General features: G+C 49.9%; 1 protein-coding gene across 9 annotated transcripts in view; it reads left to right on the top strand.

Annotated features, from left to right (window-relative positions):
• The first annotated feature begins 3,490 nt into the window (after positions 1-3,490).
• Positions 3,491-25,000, top strand: part of tjp1b (tight junction protein 1b) — a 58,795-nt gene continuing 37,285 nt past the window's right edge. For 7 of the 9 annotated variants that reach the window (XM_062548022.1, XM_062548024.1, XM_062548020.1 and 4 more), the window contains exons 1-6: positions 3,491-3,721; positions 20,903-20,959; positions 21,801-21,925; positions 22,892-22,994; positions 23,716-24,052; positions 24,831-24,937. In XM_062548022.1, coding sequence (XP_062404006.1) covers positions 20,912-20,959; positions 21,801-21,925; positions 22,892-22,994; positions 23,716-24,052; positions 24,831-24,937 — 720 coding nt within the window. In that variant the 5' untranslated portion in view covers positions 3,491-3,721; positions 20,903-20,911. Of the gene's footprint in view, positions 3,722-20,902; positions 20,960-21,800; positions 21,926-22,891; positions 22,995-23,715; positions 24,053-24,121; positions 24,153-24,830; positions 24,938-25,000 lie in introns of all 9 variants that reach the window. The other 2 variants (XM_062548017.1, XM_062548016.1) reach the window with 2 other exon arrangements.

Raw genomic sequence — 25,000 nt, 5'->3', positions numbered from 1 at the left:
ACACACACACACACACACACACACACACACACGTCTCCTCCTGCAGCACTCACAGACCCTGTTCTCCGTCTCTCTCTCTCTCTCACACACACACACACACACACACACACACACACACACACACACACACACACACACACACACACACACACACACACGTCTCCTCCTGCAGCACTCACAGACCCTGTTCTCCGTCTCTCTCTCTCTCTCACACACACACACACACACACACACACACACACACACACACACACACACGTCTCCTCCTGCAGCACTCACAGACCCTGTTCTCCGTCTCTCTCTCTCACACACACACACACACACACACACACACACACACGTCTCCTCCTGCAGCGCTCACAGACCCTGTTCTCCATCTCTCTCTCACACACACACAAACACACACGTCTCCTCCTGCAGCACTCACAGACCCTGTTCTCCATCTCTCTCTCACACACACACACACACAGACACACACACACACACACACACACACACACACACACACACGTCTCCTCCTGCAGCGCTCACAGACCCTGTTCTCCGTCTCTCTCTCTCTCTCACACACACACACACACACACACACACACGTCTCCTCCTGCAGCACTCACAGACCCTGTTCTCCGTCTCTCTCTCTCTCTCACACACACACACACACACACACACACACACACACACACACACACACACACACACACACACACACACACACACACACACACACACACAGGAGTAAGAGTAGGGGCAGGAGTAGGGGTAGGGTAGGGTGGGGCAAGAGTAGGAGTAGGGGCAGGGGTAGGAGTAGGGGTAGGGGTAGGGGTAGGGGCAGGGGCAGGGGCAGGGGCAGGGGCAGGGGCAGGGGCAGGGGTAGGTAAGGGTAGGAGTAAGAGTAGGGGTAGGGGCAAGGGCAGGGGCAGGGTACGGCCACTGGTCGGCAGAGGTCTGCCCAGCTCTGGAGTGGTGCAGTGATGAGCAGCTGATTTACTGATCTGAAGCAGCCGGGGTTGCACCAGCACAGACTCAGCCACTGGCTCTCTTTAACCAGGCATCAGGTTTTTTTTATAACTAACGTGATGAATATCATTGCCCCATCAGACATCCTTAAGGTCAAGTTCACATGGAATTCATGAGACGTAAACTAATCGACAGTAAAGGTTACTGATGTCAGATCCAGTCGATCATGGCAACGTCCCTCCCTCCTTTTCTCCGAGTGCCTGTGTGTGTGTGTGTGTGTGTGTGTGTGTGTGTGTGTGTGTCAGAGTGTTCATACAGCAGGTAGGCATGCATGGTTCATATCTCTATATGAAGGGCTCTTTTCCAAAACGTTATAAATCCATTTTTGAAAACATATGTTATTTAATTGTTTGTATTTCGGGTAATATCAACAAAAGTGCAGTTGTGTTGTTTTGATTGAGTAAAGATCAAATCAAATAACAATGACACAATTCAAGTTCCACTGAAATGACTTAATTCACTTAGTTATACTAAATTACAAAATTGAAAAATGATTTATGAAAATGCATTAAAATGGTGGATGTAGCATTTTGGAAAATAACTCTTCATATTGTCTCTATTGTGTGTTTTGAGCCATACTGAGAGAGAGAAGTCAGAGAAAGGTCCGAGAGGGCAAGCTGCCTCCTTCCTTGTTCAGGACATTCGATTTCTCCACAGAGGAATTTGAGTCACCTGCCTGCCAGGAGGTCATCTTTAGCGTATGTCAATTCCTCCGGTAGAAAGCTACCTGCCTCCCAGGATGTCATCTTTAGCGTGTGATGTCATTTCCTCCAGTCCTGACCTGATCTGAGCTGTGTGAGCCGTCCGCTGGTTCAAGCATGTAAACACTCTGATTTAATTGGGCTGTTCTACACAGCTGCTGCCCTCTATATCTCTACACAGATGGAGTCGGTTCTGCCCTCCCTCAGTCGGTTCTGCACTCTCTCTACACAGATGGAGTCGGTTCTGCCCTCTGTCTCTACACAGATGGAGTCGGTTCTGCCCTCTCTCCGGAGTCGGTTCTGCCCTCTGTCTCCACAGATGGAGTCGGTTCTGCCCTCTCTCCGGAGTCGGTTCTGCCCTCTGTCTACACAGATGGAGTCGGTTCTGCCCTCCCTCAGTCGGTTCTGCCCTCTGTCTACACAGATGGAGTCGGTTCTGCCCTCTGTCTCTACACAGATGGAGTCGGTTCTGCCCTCTGTCTCTACACAGATGGAGTCGGTTCTGCCCTCTCTCTCTACACAGGTGGAGTCGGTTCTGCCCTCTGTCTCTACACAGATGGAGTCGGTTCTGCCCTCTGTCTCTACACAGATGGAGTCGGTTCTGCCCTCTCTCTCTACGCAGGTGGAGTGAGTCGGTTCTGTTTGGCAGTTCAGCTGCAGACTAAACACTCTCCGCTGGTCTACTGCAGCAGCGGCTGCTGCGTCCTCCTGCACTGAGCTGTGCTGAAGCACTGGCCAGAGTCCTGCGTCTGCGTGATTGATGGCAAATCCATGCTATTGCAAGACTGGCTGAACACAAGAGCCTGTTCAACTCTGGGAAAGCACAAGTAAAAACAAAGCAAACATTACAAGGCCCACTCCCAATCAATGCCCTTCCCAATCTACAGTACTGCCCTGTCTGTCCAGTCCAGTCCTGCGAGGCCACCAGCACAGCCTGCCCCTGGTCCCTGGTCCAGTGGAACTCAACATGCCGCCTGCTGTTGGGGTGTGTGTGTGTGTGTGAGTGAGTGGGTGTGTGTGTGTGGGTGGGGAGGGGGTAATAGGAAGGGCCCTTGAGGGTCTGTCACCAGTGAGGTTTCCTGTGTGGTTTGTTATTATGCAACCACACGATGCTAGTTCACACTGAGACATGTTTCATGTTCTACACCCCATCTCCTACTCCTCCTTTATGGCCTTGTTAGAGAATGCAGTAAAACAGTCAAGAAAGCACATGAGAGGAATTCACTTTAAAGCCCTGCTGTTGATTTGATCCCAGTGCACTTGCTAAAAAGGAAGTAAATTACACTCTAATGGAGTAGCTGAGCCCACCACTGCAAACCACTGCAGTAGGATACATTTGTGTTTTGAATATTTTTGACAGTGCAGAGGGATGGCATTTAATAACATTTCAACAACGCCACGGTATCATAAACAGAGAATGTAGCCTATGTGTAAAGTTCTGCAGTTGATTCGTTTTGTTTCCTGCATTTCAATCCGTGTTGTGCTATATGGGTTAATAGCCTAATATCTTGTTTTATTTAGAGACCTAGGCTACTGGTTTGATAGATCAGGTGCCAATTAAACCCACCTCCATCCCAGGTTTAAAAAAAAATACGGTAAAGCTTGGCTGCATTCTCTGGAGAACGTGAGTGGAGAATCATTGAGCGCCGAGCATCACATACATTTGGCCTCAATACCCGCTAATTGTGATGAAGCGGGACATACGACCTTGCATGATACTACTTCAGCGATAGATGCTGTCTCTTGATGCCCCGTTTTTCCTCCACCCCTGGGGAAATGCAATGGACTCTTCCAGACAGACATGTCACGGTTGTTGCTTGGAGAGTTGAAGCGCATTGGGAGAGAGGGAAAGGCATCCTGTGCCTGCCATTGCAGTGCAGCCGCTTTGGAGCCGAGAGGACGGCGCTGACTACCCTCTCTTATCAAACGGAATCAAATATTCAGCTGATCGGCACGACGAAACAGATTTGATGAAGGAAAATCTGAAGTCACAATAAAAAATACTCGTAAGTAACCGCCTTCACAGGTATTGGAGGAAAATACGGTATCGACATAGCGAGTGGCGTCTTGAGGCACTGGCTAGCTATTGCTAATGATACAGCGATTGCTTTAGCCAGTTAGCTTAATGCTAGGTAACATTTCGCCAAGCCTTCTCTCTAACGTTAGTTAATGAACTTTGGACTTCTTGACATTTAAAAATGACAGCGTGAACCTCTTGCTGGGATAATCTATATCTTTAATCTGGCGCTGCGACAGCTGGGCGAATATACGTTTGGGACTATATTGCTGGTGAAATCGTTTGAAACCTGAACGTTAGCTTGAACCAGCGATAGCACCATATCACAACATTAAACTTGCCTCACCGGGAGTAGCTAAGGAACAAAATGTCTGCCACAGCTGCCGACTACGAGGTGCGTTTCTGTCATTATGTTATATCGAAGTTGCTGCCATCATCTAACAGATGTGCTGAGTTTTTCAGCTGTCCGTGGCCAGTATCAATAATTCTTCATTCATTTTAATCGAAACGAAACGCCTGTCAGTCATCCGGCTAGTGTAGCTAGGGAGCTAATTCACCCACCTGTGACGTTGATGCTCTTGTTAGCTGCTAGCTAGCTAGCTAAGTTATTGTTAGCGTTACCATGCGAACTTGCTGCTCACCTAGATAGTTGGCTTTTGACGTCTCGCATATTTTTAAATAAGTGGTGTAAATGGGCAAAGCATTGCTCTACAGTGTATTCAGTGTTTATCAAAAAATATTGTTATCATTGTTATTGTCTTTACTTGTGATCTCCGCGAAGTGGTCAGCTTCGTGTTTACCCATCAAGTGGTAGCTAACTAAAATTGCTGATGGCTAATTGGCGGAATACAAGTCGTGTAAACGATGAAGATGCACCTGTTGATAGTAGTTTTTTTCTAGCTATCAATTAACGTCAGGGTTACTATTTGGGATATGAATGAATGAGCTACATTGGCTAAACGAATATGACAGTTTGAACTGTGTGGTATATTCATGATATGCTAGACATTGGAATCGGCTTGCTCAACTTCTCAATTAAGTTAACGTTTGATGTCAGCTCAGTGGTTACTTACCCGTGTCGTCTCTGTTATTCAGATTGATTTATTGATAGACCAACATCTTATCTGGCTGTTATATAAATAGACTTTAACTCATGGAATTTGAATCTGTCAAATTTTGTGTTTGGTGGTCTAGCTCATGTCGGTGTCATTGGAGCTATCTCAACTGTTTGTTTTCTCTCACTGAAATACTGCTTGCACTTCAGTTAGTAACTTACCATGATAAAATAATATCTCGCTCCCTCTTAGTTGCGTTCAGAAGATTGTATTTACATCATATATTGTTGTGGTGATTTGATTTGTGTTCACGATTCTGGACGTTGGCCACGCAACCCGTGTTTAACAGCCGAATGACTTAGAAAAATGAATGGTTGCTTAATCATTGGGCAGTGAGAAATAACTTGATTGTCAGTAATGTCAATGGGCGTGCCATGCACGGGCTCGAGAGAAGCTATGCGCAGACCAGCAGGTGTAGTCCGGTTTAAAAACCGGTTTTGCGTCCCTGAACTTGGTCGAGCCAGTCCGCCCTCTTTATCTTGTTTTCATCGACACACGAGCTTCCAGTTCATGTGTTAACGGCCTATTTGAGAGCAGTCTCATCCCCCCCCCCCCCCCCCCCCTGTTTGGTCTCAACAGCCTCTTGATTTCCAAATCGCAGTAAAGCTCTTATATTAACTTATGACTTCAGATTATTTGAGCAGCTTTGTTTTCTCGTGTTGGGTAGCCCCCCTCCCCTCCTCCCCTCCTCCCCTTTCCCAGCGCTGTTTGTAATACACTTAAGCTTAAGTACATGAGGTAAGCGCTAAGCCTGTATCATATGTAGCATTTTGGCATCCCACATTGTTTCCCTCTCCTCCGGTTCACTGTGGCATCTGTCAGCACAGCTGTAGGCAGCGTAGCCAGAGAGCACCTTGAATGGTGCACTGTCGCTAGGGTTGGGTATCGAGAATCGAGAATCGATGGGAACCGGGACTAGCTTTCCAATTCTCCCGGAATCGTTCAAAAGTTTAAATTTCAATTCCTAGTATCGATTCCCAGTCTGCAAAACGGAAGAAAAAGCCGCTAAACACCAACAAAGAAGGTGTTTGCATAACCGACCTGAGGCAACAAGACGACAGTTCTGTGAGAAATTTATAGTAAATGTCATTCAGAAAGACCGTTGGTTAGCTAGCTCATTTAAAATATCCAAACTTTTTTGACCCTGCCTTTTACAAGAATCGGAATCGAGAATCGTTAGGAACCGGAATCGAAACAAGGAGTCGAAATCGGAATCGGAATCGTTCAAATTCAAACGATACCCAACCCTAACTGTCGCCCAGCATCAGGGGGATGTGCATGAGCAGGAGCCAGTCATCAGTACGGCTGAAACACGAGGCATCCACCCATGGCTGTAATGATTTGTTGTTCTGGTCCCTTGAGGTGAAGGAGGAAGTGAACTTTGTCTTTCCTTTGAACTGAAAAATCAATTCCTGGAGGTCATGCAGTGATGCTAAGAAGCTTTGCACTATTTATTTATTTATTTATTTATTTGTTTGTTTGTTGTTTTAAATCTATTAAGGTGATTTGCAGTCTGGCTGCCTGGTTTGAAAATGTCAGGGAAAGCTGCTGTTGTAGCCAGTGGATGTTTACGTTTGCCTGTTAGTGAAGGAGGAGATCTAATCTGCAGGCACTAATCAGCGGAGCACACATTCTCACACTCACTCACCATTCAGGCCCGTAGGGTTTTGTGTCTGTCTGTCTGTAGTCTTGAGCTCACTCTGAGAATTAGTCTCACACACACACACACACACACACACACCCCTTATGTGCTGTTGTGGTGGCTTGGGGAAGTGATGGTCCTGTCTGAAGAGGTGGACAGCTGCACTACTGTAACAGTAGTACTGTAACAGTAGTGTGAACTCAGACCATGGAGCTGGTTTACTCTCCGTCTCTCCTGTTCTCTCTTTCTCTCTGTCTCTCATATTCTCTCATATTCGCTCGCTTTATGTCTTTCTCTCCTGTTTTCTCTCTTTCTTTCCTTTTCTTTCTTTCTCTCCTATATTCTCTCTCTCTCTCTCTCTTGTACTCCCTTTACCTCTCCTCTCCCCTCTCACTCTCACTCTCTCTGTAAGCCCCTTCAGCCAGTGGGAGAGCGAGAGCAGTGGGCATGTTGATTTTTTTAATCTCCTGAAAGAATGAGAGCGCTGCCCTTCACTGCAGCCAGCGTCCACATTCTTACACGACTCTCACATGCAAGCTGGCATCCACATTCTCACTGACTGCATTGCTACTTGGCTTCAGTCCGCTAACAATCAGCCACTGCACTATATCTTTATCTGTTTCATTCCCTTCTTTCTTGTGTGTGTGTGTGTGTGTGTGTGTGTGTGTGTGTGTGTGTGTGTGTGTGTGTGTGTGTGTGTGTGTGTGTGTGTGTGTGTGTGTGTGTGTGTGTGTGTGTGTGTGTGTGTGTGTGTGTGTGTGTGTGTGTGTGTGTGTGTGTGTGTGTAGACTATGCAGTGCTGGTAGAACTCCCAGATTACACATGGTGCAGATGCACAGACTAAGGCCACAATGGAGCAGGCGCTCAGGGAGTCCGCAGGAGAGACGCACTATGCCATCACAGAGCAGGGCCTCTCTCTTTCTCTCTCTCTCTCTCTCTCTTGTCTGTCTGTCTTGCTCTCTAGTTGTCTCTCTCTCTCTCTCTCTCTCTCTCTCTTGTCTGTCTGTCTGTCTCGCTCTCTCGTTGTCTCTCTCACTCTCTCTCACTCACACACACACACATCAGGCAGGACTGTAGGGTAAGGTTAGAGAAAAAAGTAGTGGGGCTTACCTGTGGGGCGGGAGAGGAGGAACATGGACTCATCACCTCACGCAATCTCATCTCTCTTTCGCTCCCTCTCTTCTCTCTCTTCCCTCTCTTCCCTCTCTTCTCTCTCTTCTCTCTCTTCCCTCTCTTCCCTCTCTTCTCTCTCTTCCCTCTCTTCCCTCTCTTCTCTCTCTTCCCTCTTTTCTCTCTCTTCCCTCTCTTCCCCTGCCAGACTCCAGGAATAGACCAGTCGCTGTGTGCCATCCCAAAATAGACCAAGACTACACTGGGTGGGATTTTACTCCAGGGACAGTGTGTGTGTGTGAGAGATTTTACTCTAGAGAGAATATGTGTGTGTGTGTGATTTTACTCTAGAGAGAGAGAGAGAGAGTGTGTGTGTGTGCTCCAGAGAGAAGACGGGTTTCTGCTGGTGGTCAGTGGACTTGAATGCAGGGAAACATAAACACTCATTAAGGTGTGTGTGTCTGCTCACAACACAACACGCATAACAGGTAAACCTCACACACTGTATTCCTCAGTCTGCTCGCAACACAACACGCATAACAGGTAACAGGTGGATGCAGCGTTCCCCTCTCTGATCTCCATGGAGCACGCTGGCCTCTGTTCCCGTCTGCTGGTTTGCATACTCTACAGGAAGTAGTCGGAGCAGAGCGCGTCCCCATGCCTTGCTGAGGTCACTTCCTCCTGTCCGTCCTTATGTTTTGCTGAGGTCACTTCCTCCTGTGCGTCTCTATGCCTTGCTGAGGTCACTTCCTCCTGAGCTTGCTAGCCACGCCCCCAAGTCAGATGTTTACCTTCAAACTGCCTCAGATCAGCCTGTGGGCTCCTCTGTTAGTGCCTCATACCTGCGTAACGCCACACACAGATGGGACACACACACACACACACACACACACACACACACACACTGGACCATGAGAGCAGTGAGTGGGCATGGTCTCAAACACACACACACACACACACACACACACACACACACTGGACCAAGAGAGCAGTGAGTGGGCATAGTCTCAAACACACACACACACACACACACACACACTGGACCATGAGAGCAGTGAGTGGGCATGGCCTTACACACACGCATGCTGGACCATGACAGGGTGTGGTCTCACACACACGCGGTGAAACTCTCCCGCTGATACTCTGACGTCATGTGTGTATTCGGAGGTGTGAGTGTGTGAACCGAGAGCGGCTGCATTCCTCTACTGTCACATATTAACCAGCCGAGTGTGTGTGTGGGGCAGGGCGTTGCCGTGCCAACGCCAGCTGTTGTCTTGGCCGCAGCGTGGTCATGAGACGCTGAGCCGTCACCTCCCAGCTGCTGACTAACCAGGAACACACACACACACACACACACACACACACACACACACACCAGGAGCTTTTAAAAGGCTCGAGGGGTCAGAGGTCATCGCAGACACAAGGTTACTGAGCACCACACTTCCTGGTGTAGTATTACACACACACACACACGTGTGTACGGTCACACGGGACATGCTGCGTTGTTACCACATACACACACACACACGCTCTCACACACACACACACACACACACACACAGGAAACTGAAGAAGCTAGGCTATGTTGCGCTGCTGTCCTAGAGAGTTGAAACCCAATCTTCTGTGGGGCGTCTGCCAAACGCTCCAGAGTTAGCATCAGTGTGTGCTCTCATTCATGGCTGTGTGTGTGTGTGTGTGTGTGTGTGTGTGTGTGTGTGTGTGTGTGTATAAAGGGCGTCTCTTTGATGGTGTCCTGCTCCCTTTAAGTGCTCTAATGAATGACTGAGTTTAGGTTTGATTGGATCAGATTAGACACACACACTCACACACACACACACACACTCACACACACACACACACACACACACACACACACACTGCCTTGACTGCTGGACTGGGTTCGCTGACTTCTTAACTCAGTTCTGTGTGGTCATCCCAGTGGGTGTCCCACCTTTTAGACCCCGTGTGTGTGTGTGTGTGTGTGTGTCCCAGTGTGTGTCCCACCTTAAGACCCCGTGTGTGTGTGTGTGTGTGTGTCCCACCTTTAGACCGCTTGGCTCCTTCTGAAACAGGTCTGCAGTCTTTCTGATGCCAGTCACACAACATCAACATCAAAGTGTGTGTGTGTGTGTGTCCTTTGTTGATGAAGACCTACGCAGCTGAAGGAGAATCTGGCATCAGCCACACAGGCCCCCCTGTTCCTGCTGAGGAGTGTGTGTGTGTGTGTGTGTGTGTGTGTGTGTGCGCGTGCATGAGGAAGGGAGGGGGATTGAGAAAAACAAGAGAGATGAGGGTCTAGACTAGGGGAAGGTGTGTGTGTGTAGATGCCTGCTGTGATGCCCACCACACACACACACACACACACACACGACTAAATACATGCAAGAAGATGGCCTGCACAGTGTGGAGAGGGAGGGACTGGGACTAACTGTGTGTGTGTGTGTGTGTGTGTGTGTGTGTGTGTCTGGGAGAGGGGCAGTGGAAACAGCTGAAGGTGTGTGTGTGTGTGTGTTGTAAGGGTAACAGCACGCTTGGAGCAAGAGGGGCCACAGATGCACTGCTCTGAATTTAGAATCCGCCTTGAGAGCACACACACACACACTCTTCATCTGTTTCCATGCCCCTGTCCTCCACATGCACTCCTTGCTGTGTGTGTGGCAGAGCTGCTCATATGTCTGTCTGTGGCAAAGCGTGTGTGTGTCTGTGTCTGTGGCAGAGCTCTGTGTGTGTGTGCTTGTGTGTGTCTGGCAGAGCTGCGTGTGTGTGTGGCAGAGCTGCGTGTGTGTGTGGCAGAGCTCTGTCTGTGTGCTTGTGTGTGTGTGGCAGAGCTGTCCTCATGACAGTGCTGATGGTTATGAGGAAGATGAGGCTCACAGCATGCACCTGCCTGCACTCGGACACACACACACACACACACACACACACACACACTTGTACCAATCCTCCTGCTGCAGCTTGTGTGTGTGTGTGTGTGTGTGTGTGTGTGTGTGTAGCTCAGTGGAGCCGTCTCCTCCTCCACTGCAACCTGAGCGCTAATCATTACATATGGGCTCATTCTGATACAGCAGTGTCAGCACCACCCTGCTATTTATAGCACACACACACACACACACACACACACACACACACAGAGCGCTTCGTCTGAAGGATTCACCACATTATTGAGAAAAACATCGGTCGTAAAGCAGCACAGAAAAATAGAATATATTTGTGTGTGTGTGTGTGTGTGTGTGTGTGAGAGACCGATGAAGAGAATGGGGTCTGGTAAAGCTACAGCCCGAGACTCCTGCAGAAATGAGATCTAAGCCGTGTGTGTGTGTGTGTGTGTGTGTGTGTCTGGTAAAGCTAGCAGGCTTCACCCCACTCCTGTAGAAATGAGAGGGGGGTGTCTGTGTGCACTGTATCTTCCTGCTTGTGTTTCCATGTGTCATAAGCTACACACACACACACACACACACACACGTCAGAGGAGACTCAGCAGTCATGGCTAGAAGAGGTTGTGTTGGAATGTGTGTGTGTTTGTGTGTATACTCTGCTAGTGATGCCCTAACTGTGAGCAGCAAGAGAAAGATGGTGTGTGTGTGTGTGTGTACTCTGCTAGTGATGCCCTAACTGTGAGCAGCAAGAGAAAGATGGTGTGTGTGTGTGTGTACTCTGCTAGTGATGCCCTAACTGTGTGTGTGTGTGTGTGTGTGTGTGTGTGTGTGTGTGTGTGTGTGTGTGTGTGTGTGTGTGTACGCTGCTAGTGATGCCCTAACTCAGCAGCAAGAGAGAGATGGTGTGAAGCATGATACCAGTGCTTGACCATCAGTGACGATGCTATCTTAGCATAACACACACACACACACGCGCCTCAGTGTGGGGAGCAGGGGAAACACACACACCCCTCTATGCAGATGTTCCTGACACACACAGCAGTAGGAGGCATGTGCCAAGGTCATGCTGTAGGTAATAATGAGTAGTCAGTATGCTCAGTGTGTGTGTGCACTGCAGAGTAGCACCCTCGTGTGTGTGTGTGTGTGTGTGTGTGTGTGTGTGTGCTGCAGAATAGTACCCTGGTGCCCAATCAGCTGGCAGGCTGCAGCACACCTCCAGTTCCCCTCTTACACCTGGAGCTCCTGCTGCAGTTGGCCATGCACGTGTGTGTGTGTGTGTGTGTGTGCGTTGCAGTGTAGAGTGTGTGTATGTTGGTGTGCGCGCTTGCACTGCAGTGTAGCATTTGTGTGTGTTAAAGGCAGATGCAGCTGGCCGTTTCTAACTACACACAACTGAAGTAAGTGTGTGTGTGTGTGTTGGTGCTTGCATGCCTGCCTGAGAGAGTCCTGGCAGGGCCCAGACTGGGTCAGGAGTGGAGTCAGCTCCTGCCTCTCAACCCACTGCACTGGGGCTGCTGCTCTGTGTGTGTGTGTGTGTGTGTGTGTCTCTCTCTCTCTCTCTGTCTCTGTCTCTGTCTCTCTCTCTGTCTCTCTCTGTCTCTCTCTCTCTCTCTCCCTCTCTCCCTCTCTCCCTCTCTCCCTCTCTCCCTCTCTCCCTCCTCCCCTTCTCCCCTTCTCTCTCCTCCCCTTCTCTCTCTCTCGCTCTCTGTTTGGCTCAGGCATGTGGGGGTAGCGTACGTGTGTGTGTGTGTGTGCGTGCGCAGGAGCAGCAGGACAGGGGTGCTGAATTGGCGAGAAGCTCCTGTGTGTGTGTGTGTGTGTGTGTGAGCGCAATGGACCACTGTAAGTACAGCGTTCATCTCTCTTTGGCTAGTGTGTGTGTGCTGGATGAGTGCTGGGATGTGATGTATGTGGTTTGCCGGGTGCTCGGAGCAGTGTGTGTGTGTGGAGTTTGCCAGGCGTTCAGAGTTGAGGTGTGTGTTTGTGTGTGTGGCTGTAGGAGTTGCTGCTGTACCTTCTGCGCTCTGCAGTAAGCTGTAGGTTTAGCGGTGCTGCTAGCGTTAGCATTAGCCTAGCATCCTAGAACTTTACCATCTGACCATTGACGACACACACACACGTTAGGCTTGTGTTCAGTTGTTATGGCGATGTGATTACGTGCCTTAGCCTGATGTTGCTGCCAGTCTCTGTTGCCGTTGGCGACACGCAGCTCTGCATAAGCAGCCGTAGCGATAGCGTAGCACGTAGCTCGTAGCTCGGTGTGTGTGGAATGTCACCAGAGCCTCTGGAGAGACCCCCCCCACACACACACACACACCATGCTGCTGCATGTCATGGCCATTTGAATATGGTGCTGTTGAGCTGTGTGTGTGTGTGTGTGCGCAGGGGGAGGGTTTAGTAGGCGTCAGCATTCTGAGGTGATCGATCATCTTGCCCCTACTAAACATCTCGACTGTCCTGCTGCTCTGTGTGTGTGTGTGTGTGTGTGTGTGTGTGTGTGTGTGTGTGTGTGTGTGTGTGTGTGTGTGTGTGTGTGTGTGTGTGTGTGTGTGTGTGTGTGTGTGTGTGTGTGTGTGTGTGTGTGTGTGTGTGTGTGTGTGTGTGTGGGAGAGAAAGTGTGAGATTGGTCTTGTGTGTTTTAAATTTGCATGATTTGTTGGACTAGAAACGTGTTCTTGTAATGTGTGTGTGTGTGTGTGTGTGTGTGTGTGTTGGGTAAGGCTGCACAGCGTTTGGCATTGCTCATCACTGTCACATCCTCAGTTTTTCTGCTCTCTCTCTCTCTCTCTCTCTCTCTCTCTCTCTCTCCCCTCATTTCTCTCTCTCTCTCTCTCTCTCTCTCTCTCTCTCTCCCCTCATTTCTCTCTCTCTCTCTCTCTCTCTCTCTCTCTCTCTCTCTCTCTCTCTCTCTCTCTCTCTCTCTCTCTCTCTCTCTCTAGCATGCTCCAGTGTGGTGACACGAGTTCTATTTATAGCGAGTGTGTGTGTGTCTGTCTTCTCTAGTGAGGGGCATAATGTGCTCCACGGTCAAAATTAAATAAGACCCCCCCCCCCCTCCACACACACACACACACACACACACGCAGCTCCACACTGACTCTGAGCCATGAAGCGTCCAATTAAACTCTGTGCTCATGAGCCTCTAGTCATGCAGAAGAACCCTGAGGAGGGCAACAACACAAGGGTTTGTAGACCACAAGAGTGTGTGTGTGTGTGTGTGCGCTCTCGGGAGCAGCAGACAGACCTACACACACTCAAACTGAAACCTCAGGAGTGCAAGGACAGAAGAGGCTTGAGATGAATTTTTTCAGGTGACTAGCAATGCAGGTGTGTGTGTGTGTGTGTGTGTGTGTGTGTGTGTGTGTGAAGGGGTTAAGGGGGCTGGCGTGAGTCAAATCAGATCTGGTGCCCTTTTAGGTCATGCCCATGGCATTCTGGTCAGGGTGGTCTGCCCGTGGTGTGGTGGTATGGTGGTCTGCCCATAGGCTAAACATGTTGCCTTACATCAAAGCATGGTGTCTGTGTGTCTGGAGGTGCTTCTCAACATGCCTCCTCGATGCTCGATCCTCGAGGGGCGTTCCCACTGATCTATAACTAACACTGGATAGACTATCCCATTGTTTTTGCCCCATCATTCTTTTTTAAAGTATATTTTTTGGGCTTTTATGCCTTTAATGTGACAGGACAGTGTAGAGTGACAGGAAGCGAGTGGGAGAGAGAGTAGGGGTGGGATCCGGAAAGGACCGCGGGGCGGGAATCGAACCCGGGTCGCCGGCGTGCGGTGCAGGTGCCCCAGCCAGTCGCGCCACGACTGGGGCCATGCCCCATCATTCTTTATGTGTGGATCGAGGCCCAAGGAGCGAGGGAGGACGTATAAAAGCCCAAATGAGAGGCACCCTGTGTGTCTGTCAGACACAGTGTCTGTGAGGGCAGGTTTGGACTGGCAGAGCTGACTCAGTGACCCTGAGGGCCTCCTCCGGGGCTGGACTGTGTGTGTGTGTGTGTGTGTGTGTGTGTGTGTGTGTGTGTGTGTGTGTGTTCTGAAAGTGTCCAGAGAGACATAAGCACACACAGCCAGCGACCCTCTGCCTCCTTTGGTTTGGCACTGTCAGAACGCGCACACACACACACACACACCCCCCGTGACCCTGAGGCCTGTGGGGCCGGGTGCTGACCCAGGAGGTGACCAGAGATGGACAGGCTGTCAGGCAGTTGATGAGACGCCCGCACAGGGTCCTACCACACTGACCCCACCAGAGCACAGGGACACACTTGGGCTGTTGTGCCGTGTCATGGTCCTGTGTGTGTGTGTGTGTGTGTGTGTGTGTGTGTGTGTGTGTGTGTGTGTGTGTGTGAGTGTGTGTGAGAGAGAGAGAGGGGTCAGCAGTTATCCGTTTGGAGTCAGAGATTCCTTTTCTCATCAGTCCGTCAGTCCGTTAATCTGGTTGCCATGGCAGCGCTGCTCTCCACTGTGTCCAGGTCCAGCATCCTCCTCTCTGCCACACACACACACACACACACACACACACACACACACACACACACACACACACACGTGTGCGGCAGGACCCAGTGTGACTGATACCAGTGGTGAAAGTCAGTCACTGAAGCCGTCTGTCCAGCATTCTACACCGCAACTGTTGCAAGAGCTGACTGGTGGAACACACACACCTGTGTGTGTGTAACAAGCTGCTGGAAGAACACCGGTGTGTGTAACAGGTTATTGGTAGAACACGGACGTGTGTGTGTGTGGGTGTGTGTGTGTGTAACAGGTTACTGGTGGAACACGGACATGTGTGGGTGTGTGTGTAACGGGTTACTGGTGGAACACGGACGTGTGTGTGTGTTACTGGTTGAACACGGACGTGTGTGTGTGTGTGTGTGTGTAACAGGTTACTGGTTGATGTGGCTGAGCTGCTGGCAGTGTGATGGAGATGCGTCTTGGTCTCTTGACGCCCCCCCACCACTGAGCACATTAAGTGTGTGTGTGCGTGCGTGCGTACGCGTGTGTGTGTGTTGGTGCTCCCCCACCATCCAGCACATGAATAGTTAATAATGGAATAATAGCCGCTCAGCACATGAATAGTTAACGCAGTGAGCAGTGAACTGCACTCCACACCTATCCCAGCATGCTCTCTGCTGGGTTATGAGGAAATTGGGCAGAAACAGCCAATGGAGCAGACATGGAGAGATATGAGGAGAGAGAGAGAGAGAGAGAGAGAGACAGAGAGATATGGGGGGAGAGAGAGATATATGGGGAGAGAGAGAGACAGAGAGATATGGGGAGAGATAGATGGACTCTCCTGGTTTCCACTCAGTAGACATGTTGGTCAGACAGGACGCAATCACAATGACCCCTGATGAACTCTCAGCCACCACCAAGGTCATGGGGTTGAAAAACAAAGATTTAGTGCCGTTCTGAATCAAGTGGTGTGTGAATAATAGGGTCTTTTTTTTTAGCATTTCACCCAGTTAGGAACACGCCCCTAACCTGGAACAATCCACACTCCTCTACCATGATGCTACACACACCCAGAGGGTCCTCCAACATGATTCTACACACACACACACACACACACTCCTCCACCATGATGCATGATGCTGCTGACATTTGTCTTGTTTGAGGGAAAAGGTGTTGAAAAACTCCTGAAGGAAGACTGGACCCCCCCTCCCCATAAATCCAGACAGAATGGTGCAGAGTGCTTCGGCCTCAGTGCTGTCAGCAGTCTGAAGACCAGCGCATAAATCCTGACACTCACACACACACACACACACACACACACACACACACACACACAGCCCCAAAAGAGCGTGTGTTCCCAGCAGTGCGGACATTTTCATCTGGTTCATGAATATTCTGTGTGTTTTGTTGTTGTTGATGTTTATGTTTGCGTGTGTGTAGTGCTTGTTTGTTTGTGGCGTGTTGGCGGTGGTCTTGCTCCCCAGACGGCCGCTGGGCCTCCAAACTTCCTGTTGCTGTTTGTTTGGAGGAAACAGCTGACTGGAGAGTTCTCTCTCAAATGAGCCTCTTTTGGGTTGTGTGTTTAGCAGCCGTCTTGTGGCGCGAGGGGGGGGGGTTGTTTTATTTTTTATTTTTTTAACTTGCCTTTGGTGGACTCCAGGCTTGTGATTGGCTGCATCTGGGAGTATGTTTAGCCCCCCAGGTGAATACGCACGCACAGACACACACACACACACACACACACACACAGACCTAGTGTGGAGCTAGTAGTAGGCCTCATGCAGACGTGTCTGTGTGTGGTTGGGGCTGCTGTTACCAGGGCTCAAAATTAGCACCAGCCACCAGCCAAATGCTGGTAAATGTTGAAGTTGGCTGGTAGATTTCAGACAGAAAATGCATATTTCCTATTGAATGGCTGGTGGATTTCACCAGTTCATCTGTCTCTGGCTGGTAGATATTCACATTTCAAAAAGTTAATTTTGACCCCTGGCTGTTACACACGCACCTCTACCAGCACCTACTTCCTTGTTGAATTGAACACACACACACCTCCATGCTGATTTGCATTAAAGAGAAACTATGCAGGATTGGCGATATCATCTCTGGTTTCGGTTTCGTTTTTCGTTTTCGCTCGTTTTATGCTTGCATATTTCTCTGCAGAGCTTCCCCGACAGCTTTAGGGTGTATATTTATACATATATAGGCTATATATAAATATATAAATTGCAAGCGTGGTTCTTCTTGTTCCTTAGGCGTCTCAGACTTCCAGATCTAAACAAGGAACGATCGTCTCCTGCAGAAACTGCAAGGTTGCAATAGCGGATAGGGACACTGGGGGCGGGAGCAAATATTACTGTTTTCGATGAAACTCGTCAGTCAAGCAAAACAACGATTTCTGAGCGATTTTATGACTATGAAAAAGTTGCATAGGGTCTCTTTAATGTTCTAGCTGCTTATTTGTGTGTGTGCACCTTTACCTCTCATCACCTTCACTAACACCGTCTCAGCAGGAAACACTGCATACGCACGCACGCACGCACGCACGCACGCAAGCAGTGAGGAACTCCCTCCACACACCCGCAGTGAGGAACTCCAAGCACACACACACACACACACACTCACACACACACACACACACACTCTGAGGGATTGGGCCCAGACTGCTCCTGTGGTTCTCTGTGTTCTGGCCAATCAAACGATTTCCTTTTTAATCAGAGAAGCAATTTGGGCCCAGTCCTCAGAGAGGAAGTGTGTGTGTGTGTGTGTGTGTGTGTGTGTGTGTGTGTGTGTGTGTGTGTGTGTGTGTGTGTGTGTGTGTGTGTGTGTGTGTGTGTGTGTGTGTGTGTGTGTGTGTGTGTGTGTGTGTGTGTGTGTGTGTGTGTGTGTGTGTGTGTGTGTGTGTGTGTGTGTGTGTGTGTGTGTGTGTGTGTGTGGTTTATCTGCAAATGGAAAGATTCCCACTGAGCTGTCCTCTGGTCTTGGCCCTGTCTGATTCTGCAGTGGACCCTGAGCAGCGTGTGTGTGTGTGTGTGTGTGTGGGCAAGTGATGGCGCTCTAACGAAGCGGTATAATCTCTACTGAGGCTCATGGCTCCTTTGGCCCTGTGTGTGTGTGTGTGAGAGACATGATTGGGCTGTGTATGTGTGAGAGAGAGAGATGATTGGGCTGTGTGTGTAAGATGTGATTGGCTGCTGTGTGTGTGATGTGAACAGTAGCTGTGTGTGTGCGCGCAATGTGAACAGTAGCTGTGTGTGTGTGATGTGAAAGGTAGCTGTGTGTGAATGATGTGAACGGTAACTGTGTGATGTGAACGGTAGATGTGTGTGTGAAAGGTAGTTTTGTGTGTGTGTGTGTTTGTGTAATGTGAACGGTAGCTGTGTGTATGTGTGTCATTGTGCGTGGTAGCTGTGTGTGATGTGAACAGTAGCTGCGTACGTGTGTGAGAGATGTGAGTCATGTCTCTCTCTCTCTCTCTCTCTCTCTCTCTCTCTCTCTCTCTCTCTCTCTCTCTCTCTCTCTCTCTCTCTCTCCGGTGTTCTTTATAGCAGAGGTAGTAATGGCTCCAGCCTCCTCTCTTCCAGGTGCAATATTTCACACAGCGCTCCGATGCACACACACACAAAAGCCACGCTGGACGCTCCTCCACACACACACACACACACATACACACACACACCAAGACTGGGCACTCCTACACACACACACACACACACACACACACCAAGACTGGACACTCCACACTGGTCTGCAGGAGTGGTCCGTGGGACGTGAGGACGCAGTGGGTTGGAACGCTCACACTGCCCCCGGCTGCGGAGTCAGTCCCGGCAAACACTCTTTGGCTAGCGCGCTAACTCTGTAGCATTGGTTATTCACATGCATAAGGAGCACTCTTCAGCTAGCGCGCTAACTCTGTAGCATTCGTTATTCACATGCATAAGGAGCACTCTTTAGCTAGCGCGCTAACTCTGTAGCATTCGTTATTCACATGCATAAGGAGCACTCTTTAGCTAGCGCGCTAACTCTGTAGCATTCGTTATTCACATGCATAAGGAGCACTCTTTGGCTAGCGCGCTAACTTTGTAGCATTTGTTATTCACATGCATAAGGAGCACTCTTTAGCTAGCGCTAACTCTGTAGCATTCGTTATTCACAGGCATAAGGAGCACTCTTCGGCTAGCGCGCTAACTCTGTAGCATTGGTTATTCACATGCATAAGGAGCACTCTTCGGCTAGCGCGCTAACTCTGTAGCATTGGTTATTCACATGCATAAGGAGCACTCTTTAGCTAGCGCGCTAACTCTGTAGCATTGGTTATTCACATGCATAAGGAGCACTCTTCGGCTAGCGCGTTAACTCTGTAGCATTGGTTATTCACATGCATAAGGAGCACTCTTTGGCTAGCGCGCTAACTCTGTAGCATTGGTTATTCACATGCAAAAGGAGCACTCTTTAGCTAGCGCGCTAACTCTGTAGCATTGGTTATTCACATGCATAAGGAGCACTCTTTGGCTAGCGCGCTAACTCTGTAGCATTGGTTATTCACATGCATAAGGAGCACTCTTCAGCTAGCGCGCTAACTCTGTAGCATTGGTTATTCACATGCATAAGGAGCTGGCTGCCTCAAGCGCTCGGCCGCTCGGCCGGTCAGTCTGACCCAAATAGAGCAGCCCCTGGCCAGTGCTGCGCTCAAATGAACAAAACGCAGCAACGCAGAACTGTAATGCCTCGCTTCAACAACATGTGCTGCACCTGTGTGTGTGTGTGTGTGTGTGTCTATTGATGGGACACTAACCTCCCTGCCTAACCTAGCAGCACCAGCACCAACTAAAGTGTTTGTTTGTTTGTTTGTTTGTTTGTTTGTGTGTGTGGGTGTAGGCTGCTGACTGTGTGTGTGTGTGTGGGTGGGTGTATGCTGCTGACTCTGTGTATGTGTGTGTGTCTGCTGCTGACACTGTGTGTGTGTGTGTGTGTGTGTGTGTGTGTGTGTGTGTGTGTGTGCTGGCTGTCAGTCAGGGCTTTTCTGCAGTGTTGCTGAACTCTCCACTTTTTGCTGTTTGTGTTTCCTCCCCATCACTTGGCTGGCTGAGGTGTCAGTCTTGGCTGTCGCTGTGTGTGTGTGTGTGTGTGTGTGTGTGTGTGTGTGTGTGTGTGTGTGTGTTTGTTTGATTGGTCCTCCCGGTGGACTGGTGCATTGTGATGGCTTTGAGACGGTGTGTGTGTGTGAGCCCCTAAACGCCCCCAGATTTGTGTATGCTGCCAACATTATACTCTTCTCTTCTCTCCCTCCTCCTCTACCGTATTTTCTTCCCTCTCTTCTTCCTCCTCTCTTCGTTTCTTTTCTTTCCTCCTCTTCCTCCTCTTCTCTTTTGTCCTCTCTTCTTTCTCCTCTCTTCTTCTCTTTTCTCCTCTTTCTTCTTCCTCCTCTCTTCTTCTCTTTTCTCCTCTTTCTTCTTCCTCCTCGCTTCTCTTTTCTTCTCTCCTCCTCCTCTTCTTTTTCTGTGCTCCTTCATCTATTCCCCTTTCCTCTCCTTCTCTCCTCTCTTTCTTCCTCTGCCCCTGCTCCTTCCTTCTCTCTCTCTCTGTGTCTCTGCGCTGCATTGCAGGAGCGAGAGCATAAATAAATAAATATATAAATAAATACATGAATAAATCAAAATGCTTTAAAACACATCTACTGCCTCCTGCGGAGGAGACGGCTCCTTTAGCTGCTGCCTTTGACCTACAGGGAACACACACACACACACACACACACATGGCTCCTTCAGTCCTACCATCGCACACCTGTTTGTGTGTGAATATTAGATTCTGGGAGTATGTGTTTCAGTGCAAGGTCTGTGTGTGTTCTGCAAGTGCCTGCGTGTGTGTGTGTCCGTGTGTGTGTCCGTGTGTGTGTCCGTGTGTGTGTCCGTGTGTGTCCAGTAATGGTGGAGATGTGACGTTGTGTGTGTCTGCTTGTGTGTTCCAGAGTGCAGTAATGGAGGAGACCGTAATCTGGGAACAGCACACCGTAACTCTCCATAGGGTAAGACCACCGCTCTACCTCTCCTCATCTCTCTCTCTATCTTTCTCTCTATCTTTCTCTCCATCTCTCTCTCTATCTTTCTCTCCATCTCTCTCTCTCTCTTTGTCTCTCCGTCTCTCTCTCTCTCTATCTTTCTCTCCATCTCTCTCTTTCTCTCTCTCTCTCTCTCTCCCTTTCTCTCCGTCTCTCTCTCTCTCTCTCTCTCTCTCTCTCTCTCTCTCTCTCTCTCTCTCTCTCTCCCTCCCTCCCTCTCCATCTCTGTGCCCTTGGCTGCCCTCTCTGTCTTTCCCTCCCATTTATCTATCTGGCCTCTCGTTTCTTCCCTCTCTCCTCTCCTCGTCTGTTTCTTCCCTCTCTTTTCTCTCTCCTCTTCCTCCTCCTCCTCCTCCTGTTCTTCCTCCCTCCTCCTCCTGCTCCTGCTCCTCATCCTGCTCCTCATCCTCCTGCACTCTCCTGTTCGTTCTCCCTGCTCCTCCTCTTCCTCCTCATGCTCTTCCTCTCTCCTCCTCCTCCTGCTCTTCCTCTCTCCTCCTCCTCCTCCTCCTCCTCTCTTCTCCTCCTCCTCCTCCTGTTCTTCCTCCCTCCTCCTCCTCCTCCTGCTCTTCCTCTCTCCTCCTCCTCCTCCTCCTCTCTTCTCCTCCTCCTCCTCCTGTTCTTCCTCCCTCCTCCTCCTCCTGCTCTTCCTCTCTCCTCTTCCTCCTCCTCTTCCTCCTCCTCCTCTTCCTCCTGCTCGTCCTTTCTCCACCTCCTCGTCCTTGTTTTAGAGATTTGAAGTGTGTGTGTGTGTGTGTGTGTGTGTGTGTGTGTGTGTGTGTGTGTGTGTGTCTATCTATCCCTACAGGCACCAGGGTTTGGGTTTGGAATTGCCATCTCGGGGGGACGGGACAACCCCCACTTCCAGAGCGGCGAGACGTCCATCGTCATCTCGGATGTCCTGAAGGGTGGACCGGCCGAGGGCCTGCTGCAGTAAGACTTCCTTTTTCCTGTTTCAGGCACACCTGACTGAATGTCTGACAAGTCTAGGTCCTCATGTTCCCGTCATGCCTTAGAGTGGACCGGCTTCCCCAAAGCACACAGAGCTCTCATGTTCTAGCGTACGCTTGGTTCTAGGTTCTCATGTTGTAGCGTAGGCTTGGTTGTCATGTTCAAGCGTAGGCTGGGTTCTAGGTTCTTATGTTCTAGCGTAGGCTGGGTCTAGGTGCTCATGTTCTAGCGTAGGGTTGGTTCTCATGTTGTAGCGTAGGCTTGGTTTTAGGTTTTCCTGTTCTAGCGTAGGCTGGGTCTAGGTTTTCATGTTGTAGTGTAGGCTTGGTTGTCATGTTCTAGCGTAGGCTGGGTTCTAGGTTCTCATTTCTAGCATAGGTTTGGTCCTAGGTTCTCATGTTCTAGCGTAGGCTGCATTCTTGGTTCTCATGTTGTAGTGTAGGCTAGGTTCTCATGTTGTAACGTAGGCTGGGTTCTTGGTTCTCATGTAGTAGTGTAGCCTGGGTTCTAGGTTCTCATGTTGTAGCGTTGGTTGGGTTCTAGATTCTCATGTTCTAGCATAGGCTGGGTTCTTGGTTCTCATGTTGTAGCATGAGCTTGGTTCTCATGTTATAGTGTAGGCTTGGTTTTCATGTTCTAGCATAGGCTGGGTTCTTGGTTCTCATATTCTAGCATAGGATTGGTTCTCATGTTGTAGTGTAGGCTGGTTTCTTGGTTCTCATGTTTAGTGTAGGCTGGGTTCTTGCTTCTCATGTTCTAGCGTAGGCTGGGTACTTGCTTGTCATGTTCTAGCATAGGCTGGGTTCTTGCTTCTCATGGTGTAGCGTAGGCTGGGTTCTTGCTTGTCATGTTCTAGCGTAGGCTTGGTTCTCATGTTATTAGTGCAAGTTGAAGGATCTGGGGTCCCAGCTGGCCTCTGTAATGACTGTGTTGCTCTTTTCCCTGCAGAGAAAATGACCGCGTCGTCATGGTTAACGCCGTCTCCATGGACAACGTGGAGCACGCATACGCAGTCCAACAGCTCCGCAAAAGTGGCAAGAATGCAAAGATTGTGAGTATATCAAAGATTGTGAGTATATCAAAGATTGTGAGTATATCAAAGATTGTGAGTATATCAAGGATTGTGAGTATATCAGTGAGTATATTAAAGATTGTGAGCATATCAGGGATTGTGAGTACATCAGTGAGTATATCAGTGAGTACTTCAGGGATTGTTAGTATATCAGGGATTAGCCTACCGTAAATTTTAAAGAGGCTGCGACCTTACAAGGCGTTCGTGAGTGAGTCGACAGTCAACTTCAGAGGCAGATTTCTTTGTTTCGCTCTTGACGTGACAGGATGAACTCAACTCCTTGTTTATATTTCAGTAATATAATGTTCAATTCATTAGATATAGGTATCGTTTTGAAGGTTGATTATGCCCTTTCGTGAAAACCTAATAACTATAATTTTGAAAATTTGAACAATGTGACTGATTTCGCTGTGGAGGGTCACATATCAGGGGTTGTGAGTATATCAGTGAGTATATCAGGGATTGTGAGTATATCAGGGATTGTGAGTACATCAGTGAGTATATCAGGGGTTGTGAGTATTTCAGTGATTATATTACAGATTGTGAGTATATCAGTGAGTATATAAGTGGACACGTAGGCTCCTTGAGGCTAAAGAGGCAGAGAACGGGAAGCAGGGGTGCGCAGGGGCCATAGCTGGGGCCCCGCCCCTGGGGGAGGAGAGGGCTGTGGTGTGATGTGGTGATGTCATTTCCTCCCCAGACGATCCGTCGGAAGCGTAAGGTGCAGATCCCGCTGGGGCGCCTGGGTGAGCGGGAGACCATGTCGGAGCACGAGGACGAGGACAGCTACGAGGACGAGATCTACGAGGTGCGCAGCGGCCGCAGCGGTCCTAGTGCCTACAGCACGGGCCGGCGGAGCGGGCGTGGCGAGGGGCGGGGCAGCCTGGGGCGGCGGGAGCGCGAGCGGGAGCGCGAACGGGAGCGCAGCGGCTCTCGGGAGAGGAGCATGTCCCCGCGCTCCGACCGCCGCTCCATCACCTCCAGCATCCCGCCCCGCCCCGCCAAGGTCACGCTTATCAAGTCCCGCAAGAACGAAGGTGAGGCTCACACACTCGGGGACTCACACACACACACACACACACACACACCCGCCGCGCCCCGCCAAGGTCACGCTCATCAAGTCCCGCAAGAACGAAGGTGAGGCTCACACACTCGGGGACTCACACACACACACACACACACACACACCCGCCGCGCCCCGCCAAGGTCACGCTCATCAAGTCCCGCAAGAACGAAGGTGAGGCTCACACACTCGGGGACTCACACACATACACACACACACACACATACTCTGCAGCACACACACTCGGGGACACACACACACACACACTCTGCAGCTCACACACACACACACACACACACACACACTCTGCAGCACACACACTCGGACACACACACACACACACACACACACTGCAGCTCACACAATCGGGGACACACATGCTGGACCACACACACACACACACACACACACACACACTCTGCAGCTCACACACTCGGGGACACACACGCTGCAGCTTGCCTGTGTGTTATACAGCTGTACTGTATATAGAGGTCAACCCTATGCTCCTTAGCCCTCTGTATGTCTCTCCTTTGCTTTCTCTGCTACAAACCCCCACTCCATAGTCCTATCCTCAAACACACTGTGTGTGTGTGTGTGTGTGTGTGTGTCCTGTCCCATACTGTGGTACACAGTCTAGTTCCTTGTGTGACTGTGTGTGTTTTGTCCTTGTGCTTCAAGGTGCTAATGTGCTAATAGGCTAACATTCGATGTGTGTTTGTGTGTGTGTGTGTATTCGTGTTTGACTCCGTAAGCAGAATACGGGCTTCGGCTGGCCAGTCACATCTTCGTGAAGGACATCTCTCCCGAGAGCCTCGCTGCCCGAGATGGGAACATCCAGGAGGGAGACGTGGTGCTCAAGGTGAGAGAGCGGTGGGGGGGGGGAGGGGGGGGGGAGAGAGACAAGGAGGCGGGGGGGGGGGGG

The sequence above is a fragment of the Sardina pilchardus genome, chromosome 10 (assembly GCF_963854185.1).
Source record: "Sardina pilchardus chromosome 10, fSarPil1.1, whole genome shotgun sequence".
Classification (NCBI taxonomy): domain Eukaryota; kingdom Metazoa; phylum Chordata; class Actinopteri; order Clupeiformes; family Clupeidae; genus Sardina; species Sardina pilchardus.
The sequence above is the reverse complement of the archived record's forward strand: the minus strand, read 5'-3'. Positions and strand labels throughout refer to the sequence as shown.